Raw genomic sequence first — 17,598 nt, forward strand, 5'->3', positions numbered from 1 at the left:
CACACACTCATGTTCTCCCCCTCCCTCCCTCCCTCCCTCCTTCCCTCTCTCTCTCTCTCAAATGGCAAATCCGAGCAGCCGCTGCTGGGAGCCCGTCCCATGCCTTCTCCCAACCCCCGTCCCGTTCTCTTAGCTACTTTCTGCCTTGTGATTGCTGTCTCCAGGCTCTCCTCTCCTATTATCGTGGAAGGTGTCTCATTTGGGGGAGGGGGGGCAGGCCTTTCTCCATTCAACAGATCCAATATACAGTTTTATTTTTTGGCCCTAAAAATATTGTCACTGAGGATGACAGAAATTTCTTCATCATTGCTATTGGCCTCAAGTAGCAAATAATTAAACATGGTTTTTAGTGTACTTAGTTAGCCATCTGCTTTTTAACATTACATAGTATCAGTTTCAAGAATGCATGCATTCCTGAAAATTTGTAACAAACTTGTTGAAGGGCCTATGAAATATTTTCTAGTTTAATGTAGAATAAGTATTCTTAATAAAAGAAAAAGTCATTTTTATTTAATCAATTGCATTCCTTTTTATAATGACATTAATTAACTAAACTAGAAATAAATCTATGTTTTGCTAGAGTTTTAAAATTAAAAAACCTTACATTTTGTTGCTATTATTTTAATCAGAGTTTTGCCAAGTGAAATTATATAATGGTTCCTCATGTCTCTGTAATTTTCTAAATCTCATCCAGAAGTACCACAGAATTTGGCATTTTCAGCAGAATGATGCTGATGCTAATAAAACATCCTGATTTTTGGTGAAAGGATGGAAAGAGGAAGGAAGGAGGAAGAGAGATCTAAAGAGCAGAAAGACAGAAGGCAGATAGGCAAGAGGAAGGAAGGAAGGAGAAAGAATGGAAAGGAAGGAAGGCTAGAAGGAAGAAAGAGGGAGGGAGGGAGAGAAGGAAGGAAGGAAGGAAGGAAAGAAGGAAGGAAGGAAGGAAGGAAGGAAGGTGAAAGGAGGAAGGAAGGAAGGAAGGGGTACTTCCACTTGTAGGCCTGGGACTGAATGCAGGAGGAGTCTCTCCATAGGATCAGCTGCTCCTCTGATCATGGTCTATGAAAATGTTACTGCCTGCCTGATGCAAATTTAGACAGATGGTGCTTTGGGCTGCCCCTCAAATCCCCCCCTTACTCCTCCCCCTGTAGAATTCAGCCCCCTGAGTTTTGCCTTTGAGGGGCATGTGTGGTTATGGCGGATGGCAGCTGGAGGTTGAGAGGGGATTGGGGGCTTTTGTCCGCCTGTGGAGTTCTCCCCATGGACAGGATGGGATGGTGGCATGAAAGGGATCCGGGCACAATCTCACCTGTTCCAAGTAAAGTTGCCTTTTGCAATTAGCTACCGGTAATCCTCGACTTACGACCAGGATTGATCCCCCAATTTCTGTTGCTAAGGGAGACGTTTGTTAAATGATTTTTGCCTCATTTTGCGACCTTTTATTGCCACGTTAAGTGAATCATGGTGGTTGTTAAGTCAGGAACATGGCTGGTTAGTGAGCAAAGTTACAATGGCATTGAAAAAAGTGACTGATGACCATTTTTCACACTTAGCGACCATTTTCACACTTAGCGACCATTGTGGCATCCTCATGGTTACGCGATCAAAATGTTGATGTTTGGCAACAGATTCGTATTTCTGATGATAGTTTGAAATGGTGACAGTATAAATTATTGCTGGTGTAATACTTAACAATGGTTTTTAAGGATTTCTTTTATTTATAGAATACCTTTTTATTATTTTGGGGGGATTTTTACTTTTAAATTGTTTATAAAATGTATTTACTACAAGAAATGTTCCTTTTTGCAAATGTGATCTTTGCAAATCTTTGTGATGCAATATGTTCAGACCAGGTTTATGTGTCTCAAAGTGGCTGCTATTCTATGGGCAGGCCAGGTTGGTGCAAGGCAGCTTTGCCAGATTTGGTGTGTTTCACCCTCATTGAATTTTATATTGTATAAAGAATGGAAGGAGGAAGGAAGAGAAAAAAGGAGGAAGGGAGTGAGTGAGGAAAGAAGAGGATGGAAGGAGGGAGGAAGGAAGGAAGAGAGGGAAAGAGCAGAAGACAGATAAGGTGAAGGTAGATAAGCAAGAGGAATGAAGGAAGAAGTGAGGAGTCTCGAGGAGAGGGAAAACATTTAGTGACCAAAGTTACAATGGCATTGAAAAAAGTGACTGATTACCATTTTTCACACTTAGCGACCGTTGCGACCATTTTTCACACTTAGCCACTTGGTCACGTGATCAAAATTTTGTTTGGCAACAGATTCGTATTTATGCTGGTTTCAGTGTCCTGGGGTGACCTTTTGACAAAAAAATTTTTTTTTAATCAAGCCCCCCCCCCCCCCCCCCCGGTCAAGGGTGTCCCTCTTTTCCAATCTGAAAATCTGGTCACCTTAGTTTTACCAAACACGGAACACACGAAGGAACGTTGATTCCAGCGACTGGGGCATGGCAGCATCTGTCCTTTTATCTCCAAACCTCCTCCCACAAGCCCCAGCTGCATACTGAATTTTGTATCCCCAAAAAACTCTCAGCAGAACTGCTGAATCACAACACTGAATTTTGTATCCCAAAAAAGCTCTCAGCAGAATTGCTGAGTCACAACAAAGACCATTCCTCCGCTATCTGGTCCAGAAGTTTCCTTCAGACGTTGTGGGAGCTTCCTCACTGGAGACTTTCAAAAAGAGACTGGACTGCCATCTGTCAGAAATGGTGTAGGATCTCCTGCTTGGGCAGGGGGTTGGACTAGATGACCTACAAGATCCCTTCTAACTCTGTTAATTTGTATAAAAAAACCTAAAGTACCGTATTTTTCAGAGTATAAGACGCACCCTTTTTCCTGAAAAAGGAGGTTGAAAATCTGGGTACGTCTTATACACCAAATACAGCATTTTTTGCCTTTCAAAGCCCTGCCCCTTTACCAAAATGGCTGTGCATACCCTTATGGAGGCTTTCAAAGAGCTCCTGGGGGCTGGGGAGGGCAGAAATGAGCAAAAAACAGCCCCCCCCCAGCAGCACTCTATATGAATGCAATTTTTTTGAGAAAAAACAGCCCAATTTTTGCGAAAAACAGGCTGTTTTTTGCTCATTTTTGCCTCCCCCCAGGAGCACGCTGCAGCCCCCCCCCTCAAGGCTATTCATGCCTTTTTTGGGGGGGAAATACAGGCCCATTTTTCACAAAAAAAAATTTGGGGAGGTTTGCAGAGTGCAAAAGAGTGCAAAAACATTTTTTCTTCCTTTTGGAAAGCTCTTTAATTGATTGATGAGAATTACATTGATCAAGTGCTGTGCCAGCAGAAACACCTACCTATCTACTGTATTTCTCTCTATCTCTGTTTCTCTCTCTCTATCCCTCTTCCTACATATCTACACACACACTCTCTCTCCCTACCTATCTACTGTATTTCTCTCTCTCTCTTTCTATTTCTCTCTCTCTATCCCTCTACCTACGTGCCTACCTACCGACACACACACTCTCTCTATTTCTCTCTCTCTCTCTATCCCTTTATCTACCTACCTACCTACCTACTCACTCTCTCTCCCTACCTACCTACCTATTGTATTTCTCTCTTTCTCTCCCTCTCTATCCCTCTATCTACCCACCTACTTTATTCTTTTTAATTTGCCTCTTCAAAACCTTGGTGCGTCGTATACTCTGGTGTATCTTATAAGCCGAAAAATACAGTAGTTGGAAGGCCTGGAAGCAGCAATGAACCATCTGTTTTCTTTTTCGCTCTCTTCTGCATGTTTTTGTGGAATGGAAAAGGCAAATGCCTTCCACGACAAAACTGGACCCCATGTAAGCAGTCGCTAGGCTGGAACTATCTTCCTTCAGGGTTTCTTGACCCATCAATCTTATATGTCCCTCCCCTGAAAAAGAGAGATTTCAGAGTGGCCCATACAGTTCTGCCTTTCTAACTACTCCCAAATCTGTATTTAAGTAATTGTGAGCTAAGAAGGTCACCCAGAGTTTCTCCATCGTGGCAAGTTGAAGATGTGTGGACTTCAATTCCTGTAGAAGTTATGCTGGCTGGAGAATTCTGGGAGTTGAAGTCCTGAAGCTGCCAAGATTGAAAAGAACACTGAACCATGTGTGTAGGTGTCTACCTGCCAATGATCGGGCGGGGGCATGACCTTTCAGCAGCATAAGCGCCGCACTGAATCATTGTCTAATGCCTATGAAAATCATGTGCAGCTTTTGAACCTGCAGCCTGCATCAATCTGGAACTAAGGAAGTCACAGTGAAGCCGGAAACCTCCTCTCCATTGAGAGACCACACAGGAGAGGCTGGTTTCGGGGTTCCAAGTAATACACCCACAGCAAGCAAAACTCTGAGGCAGGTAGATTCCTCGAAGAACAGCTTTATTGGATATAATCATATTGGCACAGATCGGGTGGAAACTGACTCTGAAAGTTCCCGCAGTTTTCACCTAACTAAAAGTGAACGTTTTCCCCCTTCCTCAGTCCCATGGTCCAATCAAGGTGCTGTCCAGTTGCTTGGTAACGTCACTCCTCCTCTCTCTCTTTCTGACCAGGTGTGAGAATGTCCTTGATTCCCAGGGGAAAGTATTTTGTTTCGGCTACAAAACCCCAGCTACCTCTACTCCCCCCTCCCTATCCCTCGGCTCCAGTATGGCAACACTGCAGCTCCAAGATGGCTTTGGCCAGGCCGGCTTCAGGGTTGACAGTGGGAAGGGCACAACTCACACTCCCTCCTCCTAAATTCCTTCCCCCCAGGCTGTAAAAAAATCCACTTGTAGGACTGACCCTGGCAGAAGAGAAGGCCTGCTGAACAGAGGTCTAGCTTGCCCTGTGGGGCAAATCTCCCCTTGGCAGTGATGGTTAAGGATAGGGGTCTGGAAATCCTGATTTAGGAGATTCCTCTGGTTTCCGCCAGAGCCAACAGTTGACCCACTGACCTGGTTGCTGAGACGCTCTGCAGGGCATCTGCTTGGGGGGTGGTGATGGCGGAGATAAACGCCCAGCGTCAGAGCCTCATCCTGCCCTGCAACACCACTGCTGCTACCCACCGCAGGCAAGGAGAAGGAAACAGCCAATAGAAGCTGGGCAGACTCCGCACTTGCTCACATCACCAGCTCAGTCCCTGTTGGAGCCAACAGACTCCTGCCTACAGTCCTGCTTGGTCAGGAGAAGGTGGGACTGGCCGTGCCAGAGAAAGGGGGTGTTAGCTCCCCTTGGCTGCTGGGGAGGGATGGAAGGAGGGCTGGGTCACCTGGAGGGTTGGCCAGGCACCTGCCAGCAAGGTTAGGGAGATGCCAACACCCCCCCCCCTTTGCGGACAAGCAGGAGAGGAGCCAACTGAAGCAACCTTTGCATTCTCTTGCTTCTAGTTCCAGCCTGATAAATTAGACAATCGAAGAGCTGTTGGGGATTCAGCTCTGTGTGCCACCTCTAGCATGTGTGCTACAGGTTTGCCATCATGGGCATAGGGTCTCCTGCTTGAGCAGGGGGTTGGACTAGAAGACCTCCAAGGTCCCTTCCAGATTCTGTTCTATCCCATTCCATCCCATTCCATTCTTATTTCTATTCTGTTCTATTTTCTATTCTATTCTATTCTATTCCACGTCATTCCACTCCATTCCATTCTTACTTCTGTTCTGTTCTATTCTATTTTCTGAAACAGCAGATGGAAACTAATCAAGGAGAGAAGTAACCTAGAATTAAGGAGAAATTTTCTGGCATTGGGAACAATGCATCATTGGACAGCTTGCCTTCAGAAGTTGTGGGAGCTTCAACCTTGGAGGCTTTCAAGAAGAGACTGGACTGCCATTTTATCTGAAAGGGTGTAAGGTCTCTTGCTTGTACAGGGGTTTGGACTAGAAGACCTTCAAGGTCCCTTCCGACTCTGCTATTTTGTTAAGAAGGGCTCCAGGTTGGCTGTGAAGGAGACCCCTCCTCTATTTGTCAGGCAGGAGACTGGCGGCTGCTAAGAGGAAGGGAGCAGGGAAGACATGGAGCTTCTCCTACTAGAAAGAGAGACGAATCGGGGGAGGGGCGGCAAGGGGAAGCTGTTGGGAGGGGGAGTAGAGTTATAAGGAGAAGCAGGAGCTTCAGGGGGAGCTTGGGGGGGAGACTTTACATGTGTCACATCTGAGATGTATTTGGAAAAGGGAGGAGCTTTGGTCACGTGACCATGGGCTGCCATCTTGATTTTTTGGACTAACCTATTGCATGGACATCCCTTCACTTTTGAGTAGGTTGCTGGACCTCCTGGAGAGTCCTTGCAGGGAGAGCTGGGCCAGTCACCCGTCTCCCCGCAGTGTTGCTACCCAGGGTGCCCTGAAGTCGTCATGGCAAATCAGCGGGGTTGTTGTGCTCGCTGTTGTAGAGACGGGAATATTATTTTTTAAATTTTATTTCTGCATGTTTTCATTTCAGATCCCCCTTCTGTGCCAAGCGGCACATTATGCAGCCGAGGATTAAAAACTAATAAAGCAGTTGTATAAGGCTGACAGGAGAGAGCCGTCCAGAAATAAAAAAAACCCAGGCTTTAAAATAAAAAGAGTTATCAGGTGTTTTAATAAGACAGAGGAAAGCACTCCAAAAGGAAAAAGGACGAAGAAAAGTCTCCAGGTGGAATGAGATTAACAGGGCTGAGAAAGACCTTTCCAAAGTAGATTCTTCTGCAGAAATTCTGGCCAGAGGAGCCACCCTGGAGGTACTTAGTCCAGCTTTGCAGTTCAGAACTTGGATCAGAATCAGAATAGAGCTGAAAGGAACCTTGGAGGTCTTCTAGTCCAACCCCTGGCTGAAGCAGGAGACTCCATGCCATTCCAGACAAGGGGTTGACCAGTCTCTTCTTGAAAGGCTCCAATGATGCAGCTTCCACAACTTCTGAAGAGAAGCCATTCCGCCGATTGATTGTCCTCACTGTTAGGAAGGTTCTCCTCAATTCCAGGTTGCTTCTCTCCTTGATTAGTTTCCATCCATTATTCCTTGTCCTGCTTTCTGGTGCTTTGGAAAATAGGTTGAGTGCCTCTTCTTTGTGGCAGCCCCTCAAAGACTGGAATACTTCTATTGTGTTGCCCCAGTTCTTCTTTTTTTCTAGACTAGCCAAACCCAATTCCGTTCTCCATAGGTTTTAGTCTCCAGCCCTCTAATCATCCTAGTTGCTCTTCTCTATGCTTTTTCCAAAGTCTCAACATCTTCTGTTATCGTGGTGACCAAAACTGGATGCAGCATTCCAGGTGTGGTCTTGCTAAGACGAGATCAGCTTGAGGGCGCAGGGAATCCAGGGAAGGGAAGGGGAGGATGGTCTTGGTGACTTTTGCTCCTGTCGTGACAGGTTCTCCGCCTTGCACCACGCCGCCCTCAACGGCAACACAGAGCTCATCCTGCTACTTCTGGAGGCCCAGGCTGCAGTGGATATCAAGGACAACAAAGGTAAGCATGGAGGCTGTGTGTGTGTGTGTGTGTGTGTGTGTGTGTGTGAGAAAGAGAGAGAGAGAGAGAGAGAGAGAGAGAGAGAGAGAGAGAGAGAGAGAGAGAGAGAGAGAGAGAGAGAGAGAGAGAGAGAGAGAGATGGATGGTGGCGAGGCAAAGGTTGGGTCCTGCGTCCAGATGACCAACCAAGTTTGTAGTTCTCTCCCAGAAAGCAGGAGATGACCTTCAGCCAGGACATCCAGACATGGCCAGTTGAAAGTCATCATCAGGTGGGTGAGGGGAAGAGGAGGAGAGAAAGAAGGAGCAGAAAGAGGAGAGAGGAGAAGGAGAGACGAAGGGAAAGTAGAGAAGAGAAGGATAACGGGGGGAAGAAAGGAGGTAGGGGGGAGGAGAGAGGGAGAAGAGGTAAGAAAGTGATTGGTAGGGTATAAATATGGTGTATGGAGAGCAGAAGACCCAATGATAGTTTTTAGGAGTTGATGGCAAGATGAATTGATGTAAACATTTAATAATACAAAATAGTGTTGGTTATGTAATGGTATACATGTGGTTATTTGCATGAAAATAAAAAAAATGAAAACTTTAAAAAAGAAAGTCATCATCTTTTTTTAAATTACAAGAGCATTTAAAAGAACTTCACAGGTAGATGCCCCACTGTTGATTGGAGCCAAAACCAAATACACAAAATATCAGGCGTAATCACCTGATTCCATAACTGGCAACGGCTGGTCAAAACCGCTCTTTATCCCTTCTCAGATAGATTCGTAATCTGGGCCCATCTCTTGGCTTGGTGGGACGGCGGTTCCATCAAATGGCAGAAGGACCTGCTGCCTCTCTCCGTTGCTGAATGTCTACCCTCTTCTGCAGGGATGCGACCCTTACACTACGCTGCCTGGCAAGGGAAGAAGGAACCCATGAAGCTGGTGCTGAAGGCCGGCTCCTCGGTCAACATCCCGTCGGACGAGGGACAGATCCCTTTGCACTTGGCAGCCCAGCACGGACACTACGATGTGGTAAGAGGCAGCATGAAGCACAATCTCCCTCCAAGGAGCACCACGGAGTGCACATGTGTGGACTTCTGGGAATTGAAGTTCACACATCCTCAAGGTGCCACCGTTGAGAAAAGCTGCAGTGACAGAATCTTGCAAGTTTGAAAGTGTGGTTCTCTCCACCCCATCGCCTTTGCAAGTTCAAGAAACCAAGGAGGCTCCTTTCTGAGCCCCTTGCTCTACCCACTAGGCAGCTGCAGGCTGTGCAGTCTCTTATCTAATTGTTCCTTCAGCAGCGCCCAGTTTCCAATGGCCATTCACACATACCATTACAGTCTTCCTTCCCCAGAGGCACATTGTTCTGCCCGAGGCTTCCCAAGAGCCTGAAGTAAACTCCTTGTCCAACAAAAACCCCTTTTATTAATTTGCTGTGAATTCTGCTCATCCACATCCAGCAAAGGCTTTCAAGGGACAATTTACAGTCACAGATCTTATCTGGCTTGGAGAGCTGCCAGGCCGATATCTGCAGAACTTGGCAAGGAGTCTCCGAGAGTCGCGAACCAATTAAGCGAACTAATTGTCTCCTGCAAACTCCACTCCTTTTTGCTCCTCTTTTATTTCCTCTGGGAGGGGCCATTCACTGTCCACCTGTGGCCTTACTTCCCAAGTCGACCCCTGTTCTTTAGCTGTTTCCTTCATCTGGCCATTCTGCGCATGCGCACCTTGGGAACAGGCTCCAGCTGTTCATCTGCCCCACTGATGTCTGACTCTGAAGGCAGCTGATAACTGGCAGATGGCCCTGGCCCCCTCTCTGCCTCTGACACAGAGGCCTCGTCAGAGCCTTCCCCAGAATCCAGGACTGACCCAGGTTCCTCCCCAACCTCCTCACTGTCCGAATCTGCTGCCAGCTCTAAAAACACCCCAGCTGTTTGACATGTGTGCCCTGTGGGTAGTACATATTTAAAGGAGGTGGGGCTTTGATTGACAGGTTGCACCACCGTTTTGCCCCTTGGTGTGGCTGCTCTTTGGAGGAAGAGGTGATTGGGGGCGGAGGGGGGGTGTCAAGTGGAGTGAATGGGTGCATTTGACAGGTTGGCTTTGTGCCAAAGGGGGATCTCTGGGCTTCCCACACACTCTCTCTCTCTCTGTCCATCCCCCAGTCAGAAATGCTCCTTCAGCACCAGTCCAATCCCTGCATACTGGACAACAGTGGGAAGACTCCTCTGGACCTGGCCTGCGAGTTTGGCCGTGTTGGGGTAAGCCCGATCCTTGGGGGTGGGGGGAGAGTTGTGAAAGAGGACAGGGCACAAACCCAGTTAAGGGGCCTCAATAGAACAGAATAGAACAGAACAGAACAGAACAAAACAGAATAAGAATGGAATGGAATAGAAGAGAACTAAGAAAGGAGTAGAGTAGAATAGAATAGAAATATGGAGTAGAGTGGATAGAGTAGAGTAGAGTAGAGTAGAATTCTTTATTGGCCAAGTGTAATTGACACAAGGAATTTGTCTTTGGTGCAAATGCTCTCAGTGTCCATAAAAAGACAAGAAATTCCCCTCTGCAAAAGATGCTGTTGGGTGGAAGCTGGTGGGGCCATCAGGACCTCACTCCCCTCCCCCCGCAAGAGTCCAGCACTCTTTGCCAGAACTCTCCCTACTTTCTTTGGCCATTTCCCTCATGATTTGGCAGTTTAGAGGTCATATGTCCCTTTAATCCCCCCCCCCCCAGCCACTTGCTTAAGAACTGGGAGGATCTTTGCCACAAGACCAAGGTTTGTGGCAAAGGGAATTATGTCATTTGATGAGAATAAATTTGAGAATAAATGATGTGATTTCTGCAAAACCTGGGCTTTTTCTTAAGGGAGCTAAACGGCCAGATGAGGCTTCCTTATATTGGGTGGGAAGTGGGGGGATTTGGCTGCATTCTGGGGGGCGGGGAATGGGGAGAAGACCCGGATCTCACTTGGGAGGAAATCTTTTGGGCACCACCTCTGTTTCTTGTTCTGTCAGGTGGTGCAGCTGCTTCTGAACAGCAACATGTGTGCAGCCCTGCTGGAGCCCAAGCCGGGGGACATCACTGACCCAAACGGGACCAGCCCACTGCACCTGGCTGCCAAGAATGGGCACATTGATGTCATCAGGTGAGGGCACGGGGGAGGATGCAGGCCTGAAGAGGCTGGGCAAAGCGAGGGGGAGGATTGTTCGCCCCTTCTATTTTTAATTTCATTTTATTTCATCAAGCAGGTGTTAGATAACATACCATATTTTGGACTATAAGATGCACCATGATTTTAAAAAAAAGGTTTTGCACTCTGCAGGCCTCCCAAACCCTCATTTCTGCATGCCTCATTTTTTGCAACAAAAAAGTGGGGGGGGCATGCAGAGGCTTTGGGAAGCTTGTAGAGTGCTCCTGGGGATGAGGTTGGGGGCAAAAACGGTCTGTTTTGTGCTTGTTTTTGCCCTCCCAACCCCCATGAGCACTTTGCAAGCCACCCAAACCCTCTGCACATCCATTTTTGCAAAGGGGGCATGGTTTTGGGAGGCTAAAAATACTGTATTCAGTGTATAAGACGCACCCAGATTTTCACCCTCTTTTTTGAGGGAAAAAGGTGCATCTTATACTCTGAAAAATATGGTATATAAGCATAAACATGTTTTTGAATACATGAAATGGATACGAATAAAAAGGAAAATTAGGACAGAGACGGTAGGCACATTGGTGTGCTTATGCACGCAACACACAAGCTGAGTAGGCCTCCTTTCCTGTGAAGGTCACAGTGTGTGGGGGCTGCACCAACCAGAGGCAGTGAGGGTGGTCCAAAGAGGAACATCTGCACACAAGGACCCCTGGGAGAGGTTAAAAAAAAAGCAAGATGGCAGCCATGGCTGGGTCAAAGCCCTGTCCCTCTTGGCCTCCATCCAGGCCTGAAAACAATGGTGGGATGTCAGTCATGTGATGGTGGACACCTTCATGATGATCACAGGCCTGGAGACTAAAACATATGAAGAACGGTTGCAGGATTTGGGCTTGGCTGGTCTAGTGAAAAGAAGAATTAGGCACAATATAATAGCAGTCTTCCAATATTTGAGGGGCTGCCACAGAGAGGAAGGGGTCAAACTATTCTCCAAAGCACCCGAAGACCAGACAAGGAAACTCATCAGAGAGATTCAACCTGGAAATGATATTTTTTTTTCTTTTTTTTTTCTTCCCCTATTTTGGGTCTTCCCCCCCCATTTTTTTTTAAACCCTAGGTTATTGTGGTGTCTATTAAATATATAACAGAGAGATACGGGGTGTGTGTATGGAGGGAAACGTAGTAGGGATGCACCTGTAATCAAATGACATACTGTATGGGATGATGGGGTTTTTCTTTTTTTTCCTTTTTGTGTGTGGGTTTTTTTCCCCTCTGCCTTTCTTTTTCTATTGTTATATGATTATGTTGTCTATGTAACAAAAAAATAAAATAAAATAAAAAAAATAAAAATAAAAAAAAGAAATTTCCTGACAGTGAGAACAATCAACCCATGGAACAGAAGTTGCCTTCAGAAGTTGTGGGAGCTTCATCACTGGAAGCTTTCAGGCAGAGATTGGACTGCCATCTATCAGAAATAGTGTAGGATGTCATGCTTGGTGGGGGGGTTGGACTAGATGACCTACAAGGTCCCTTCCAACTCTGTTATTCTATATTCGATGGAATATCTTGCCTTCAGAAGTTGTGGGAGCTCCATCACTGGAAGCTTTCAAGAAGAGACTGGACTACCATCTGTTGGACTAGATGACCTTCAAGGTCGCTTCCAAGTCTGTTAATCTGTGAACGTTGTCTTACTTCCAGCTCTTCTTCTATTTTTCTCTCTTACAGGCTTTTGCTCCAGGCCGGCATAGACATTAACCGTCAGACGAAGGCAGGAACCGCCTTGCACGAAGCGGCCCTGTGTGGCAAGACGGACGTGGTGCGCCTCCTCCTGGATGTAAGCCCCCCACCACACCCCCATTTCCCAGGGAGGGTCCCATAGATTCTTCCAGAGGGGCCTACAGACCCGCTGGCGACTGTGGCTGTTGGCGACTGGCATCCAGGGGCAACTTCAGCTGCTCTTCACTCAGAGCCCTCTCTCGCCTCCCCCCCTTCTCTTCTACAGAGCGGGATCAATGCCCACATCCGGAATACCTACAGCCAGACTGCCCTGGACATTGTCCACCAGTTCACGGCCACGCAAGCCAGCAAGGAGATCAAGCAGATGCTGCGAGGTGAGGACGGGTGGGAGTCTCCAGCTGTGAGCTGAGAAGCACCTGGTGGTGCCCTTTCCTTCATAACCGGGAGGACCGTGCAAGGGCAGCTGACAACGTTGTTGTGTCCCTCATTCTTGCTACTTCTTGCTGTCTTGCACTTCTGCTCAAGACAGTAAGGTTTGTTTCCCCCCGCTTTCCAGTTTTCCTCCCAAGCACCTTTGCCTGGCGAAAAGGAACTGGCTCAGAGCCAGCTCCCTGGGGCTCCCGTGTCCAGCAGCCTACCTGAGACACCTGCCTTCCATGCATCGCGGTGCCTCTCCCGACACCTGGGAAATGAGGCCATCCCACATCCATAAATCTAATGGTGGGACGAAGCCCATGGCTCTGCCTCCATCTGCTGGCTCAGCTTAGGGAAGACACGCGAGAGTGACGGTGATGCTGGTGGAAGAGCAGAGGCAGAGCGCCAGGCCTGAGCCCACCCCGGGGCAGCCTTGATCAGAGGGACAGAGGATGAAGAGGACAAAACCTCTGGAACAGCTGGAGGAGTAGGCGGGTTTTTACTTGTCTCCTGGGATTGTAGAAGCTCCATCACTGGAGGTTTTCAAGAATAGCCTGGATAACTGGGATGATATAAGGCTCCTGCCTTGGGCAGGGGGTTGGACTAGATGACCTTCAAGATACCTTTCAGCCCTAGGATAACAAGCCATGGGTTTTTTTTGTCACAATCTGGGTTTTTTGGAATATGTGGATGGTGAGGACGTTGGGGAGTGTCCTTTGAATTTTTTATTTATTTATTTGTTTATTTATTTATTTATTTTATTTATTTATTAAATTGACTGTCTTTCTTATCATAGGGTAACGAGAGAGATGATTAGATGGATGGATGGGTAGATGGATAGAAAGAGAGCGAGAGGAAGGGATAAAGAGAGAGAGATATGATTAGATAGATGATTAGATGGATGGATAGAAAGAGAAAGAGAGGAAGGGATAGATAGATAGATAGATAGATAGATAGATAGATAGATAGATAGATAGATAGATAGATAGATAGATAGATAGATAGATAGAGTTGAAGAGGTAAGAGAGAAGTAAAATAATCTAACCTAGAATAAGAATTCAGCCCTCTGAGGGGTTCAACTATGCCTCTCCTGGGAGCAGTTCTGGGAGATCCGTAGTAGTTTGCTGGGAGGGCTGCTGGCCCTCAAGAAAGGGGCAACAAAAATTTGGGGCTCAATTGTAGCCATAAACCGAGGACATATCTGTATATGGCCACCCTCACCTGAGCCCGGAGCCTGTCGAAGTCCTGAGCTGGTGTCTCGAGACTGGAAACAAGCTCAGATTGAATCCTGCTGAGATTGAGCTGTTGGTCATCGGGTGACCTTGTGACCTCTGCCCAGGAGTCACTGTGGACATGGTGCCCCACCCCCAAGAGGACCCTCTTGAATACAGGGTGCTTCCTTCAGAAAAAGGCCAAAGTCACCACTAAAAAACACTTTGCCCAGTTTTGACCGGTGCATCTCTTACAATCCTACTTAGTTCAATTCCCTCTGGTGATGGCCACTCATGTCTTTTTTTAACTGATTAACAGAGGGGGAAGGGACCTTATAGGTCATCTAGTCCAACCCCTGCTCAAACAGGAGACCCTACACCATTTCTGACAAATGGCACTCGAATCTCTTCTTGAAAGTCTCAAGTCTTGATTAGCACTCAGGTTTAAAATTAATTTGGGAATCAGATTTGGGAGAAATAAATGATAATGATTGGAAAAATATTTGGAATAGAAGAGTATATAAGAATAGGTCAGAGTTAAGGAAAATGGATATAAAGTGATATGGAGGTGGTACCTAACACCACGTAAATTAAATAAAAAAGATGATAAATATACAAAGATTTGTTGGAGGTGCAAGAAAGAGGTTGGAACATATAAAGATATGTGATGGGATTGTGATAGTGCACAAAAATATGGGACAGGGTGTTTAGAGAAATTAGAGCACTGTTGAATGTAAATCTAGAGATGTCACCGAGGACTGCATTATTGTTGCTGCTGGAAAAACGGGATATAAATGAAACAAAAAAGGAATCGATTGTAAATTTGATAAGGACAGCTAGATTAGTGAGGGCTAAATATTGGGGTCGAAATTGGGATTCTCAAAGAAATGAGTGGTATAATGAAATGTGGAGTATGGCAACACATGATAAATTAACAACAGAAATTAAACTTAAAAAGGGATGTTTAAAGTAAATAATTCTAATGAAATATGGGGAGATTTTGTAGAGCCAGTGTTGGTGGAAGGCAAAGGGAATAAACCTACTCAAGAACAGATGTTGTTTTGGAGGGGATAAGGCAGGTATGGGTATTTGCCAGCATTACTGCTGGTTCACGGCACTCTTCGCTTTGGACACGCATGTGAGCGAAGCAAGCGCATGTGCCAGACGCACGCTATGCACGTGTGTGCAGTTGCCAAAAAATTGTTCTGTGCATGCGTAGGACATTAAAAAAGGAGTAAAAACCATGCAAGCAAACCGCATGGGCAACTGAGGAACTGGTTCGGGGGCGTGGCCAGCTTTGGTGACCCAGTGGCAATCTCCACTACCGGTTCGCCTGAATCGGTGTGAACTGGTAGGAACCCACCTCTGGTATAAGGGCACAATTGGAATATATTGTATATCTAAGACAGTGATGGCGAACCTTTTGGGCTCAAACTGGAACACGCATCCATGTGTGAGCATGTGCGTGCACTGGAGCACTGGAAACCTCAAGACCAGCTGGCTGGTGTGCGCATGCCTGTTTTTGGGACTTTTCAGGCCGTTTTTCAACCTGAAAACAGCCCCAAAGTCCCCCAAAACAGCCTTTTTTAAATCAGAAGAGCAGCTGGCAATGGCACGCGTGCCCACAGAGACTGTGCATGTCACCTCTGGCACGTGTGCCATAAGTTCACATCATGGATCTAAGAAATATAAAGGAGGTGGAGGTGCATTGTAATATGTGTTTTTCCCCTTTTTCTTTTGTCTTTCTTTTTTGTATTCAGTTATGTATGTACTGTTTGTATTATTTGTGTTTTTAAAAAATATATATTTTTAAAAAAAGTCTTGATTGGCACTCAGCTGCAGTGCCCTCTGCCAGGGGCTGCCTGTGAAGGTGACCGAGAAGCTGAAGTTGGTACAGAACCTGGCAGCTAGACTCCTGATGGCTCAACCCACTGGGTGAAGCTGCTGTTTGGCTGTCCAGGAGCTCCTGGGCTCAATTCCAAGTGCCCATTTCCCCCCCTTTATGGTAAAGCACCAGGGGGATGAGTTGCTAACCTGCTCATCCTGCTTCCATCTTGGTTGGCATTTATGGGAGAGTGTGAACCTGCTTTGATGTTCCTTCCAGGCACAAGTGAAGATGGCATGAATGGCAGCAGGCCCAGAGGGCAAGGCTGGCAGTGGGAAGGGGTGCCCAGAGCAGGTCAGGGGCTGCCTGGCCTAGCCGATGGTACAGGTAACAATAGCAACAACACAGCCTCCCCCCTTAAGAGGTTTACAGAGTCAGCCTCTTGACCCCAACAATCTGGGTCCTCATTTTACCCACCTCGGAAGGATGGTAGGCTGAGTCAACCTTGAGCCTGGTGAGAATCAAACTGCCAAATTGCAGGCAGCTGGCAGTCAGCAGAAGTAGCCTGCAGAACTACACTCTAACCACTGTGCCACTATGGTAGTCCATATTTTTGACAATCTCTCCTTTCCTTCCTTCCTTCCCTCCTTCCCTTCCTCCTTCCCTCCCTCCCTCCTTCCCTTCCTCCTTCCTTCCCTCCTCCCCTCCCTTCTTCCCTCTTCCTCCTTCCTTCCCTCCTTCCCTCCCTTCCTTCCTCCCTTCCTTCCCTTCCTTCCGTCCTCCTTCCTTCCCTCACTCCCTTCTTTCCTTCCTTCCTTCCTTCCTTCCCTCTCTCCCTCCCTCCCTTCCCTCTTTCCTTCTTTCCTTCCCAGACGCTTCGGCCGCCCTGCAGGTCAGGGCCATGAAAGATTATTGCAACAACTATGACCTGACCAGCCTCAATGTGAAAACCGGGGACATAATCACGGTGAGTGGCTGTGGTCGCAGAGTCCGAACCCTCCTGGGCCAAGATGACCTTGGACACTGCCTTGCCATCTTCAGATGCCCAGCTCTCCCTTGAAGGCTTCGGGGGGGACGGGACCCTGCCTATCTAGTCTTTCCCTACCCAGCGCCAAGGGGGCCCTTCCCCCCACTGGTGGCCCTTTGCCATGCCCAGGGATACACGACTGCTTTGGGGGATGGTTTTCCCCCAAACTGACATTTACTTCGTTTTTTGGGCAAGATTGTGGCGTTCCATGACCAGTTACAACTGTGTTGGGCAGGCTCTGTTATGGTCACAACTCGAGGACTACCCGTAATAAGTATTAACCGTATGCCCTACAGCACACACAGAGTAAAGAATGGCAATTGGGGGTGGCTCTGGGTTCAGGAGAAGAGAAGCCGCGTTTTTGCTGGCAGAGTGAGACATTCGTGGAGGCAGAAAAACCAAGATGGCGGCGGCCACTGTCTGATTGAAGCTCGCGGTCCCCATCTTGGCTTTCTGATCCCCCCTTGCAGGGGACCCTGTCCTGCCCATTCTTTGCTCCCTTGACTCTAAATGGACGCTGACTGGTCTTTGCCTCCCCCACCCCACCCTGCCCACAGGTCCTGGAGCAGCATGCCGACGGCCGGTGGAAAGGCTGCATCCACGACAACCGGACAGGCAACGACCGCGTGGGATACTTCCCCTCCACCCTGGTCGAAGCCATCAGTAAACGCACAGGCAAATATCACTCCCGGGGGGCTTCCCAGACTTCTTTGGGGGGCGGGGTGGAGGGGCAGTTTGTTTGTGTGTTTTTTCACTCGTTCTCTTTCTGGCTGCCTGCGTTTGCTCTGCTTCGACTGGGGGCTTCCAGATAAGGATTTTAGACCTCCTGGAAGTTTAGGTTTGGTGGGAGCATC

At 47.4% G+C, this 17,598-nt stretch overlaps 1 protein-coding gene across 2 annotated transcripts in view; it reads left to right on the forward strand.

Annotated features, from left to right (window-relative positions):
• CASKIN1 (CASK interacting protein 1) overlaps positions 1–17,598 on the forward strand; it is a 149,618-nt gene that overhangs the window by 106,404 nt on the left and 25,616 nt on the right. For both annotated transcript variants that reach the window (XM_087729230.1, XM_087729229.1), the window contains exons 3-10: positions 7,310–7,407; positions 8,275–8,420; positions 9,557–9,652; positions 10,406–10,536; positions 12,256–12,364; positions 12,533–12,641; positions 16,590–16,684; positions 17,302–17,419. In XM_087729230.1, coding sequence (XP_087585356.1) covers positions 7,310–7,407; positions 8,275–8,420; positions 9,557–9,652; positions 10,406–10,536; positions 12,256–12,364; positions 12,533–12,641; positions 16,590–16,684; positions 17,302–17,419 — 902 coding nt within the window. The remainder of the gene's footprint in view (positions 1–7,309; positions 7,408–8,274; positions 8,421–9,556; positions 9,653–10,405; positions 10,537–12,255; positions 12,365–12,532; positions 12,642–16,589; positions 16,685–17,301; positions 17,420–17,598) is intronic.

This window comes from Thamnophis sirtalis, unplaced genomic scaffold (genome assembly GCF_051295495.1).
Source record: "Thamnophis sirtalis isolate CommonGarterSnake01/CBP01778 unplaced genomic scaffold, rThaSir2_p1.2 scaffold_14, whole genome shotgun sequence".
NCBI classification, from domain to species: domain Eukaryota; kingdom Metazoa; phylum Chordata; class Lepidosauria; order Squamata; family Natricidae; genus Thamnophis; species Thamnophis sirtalis.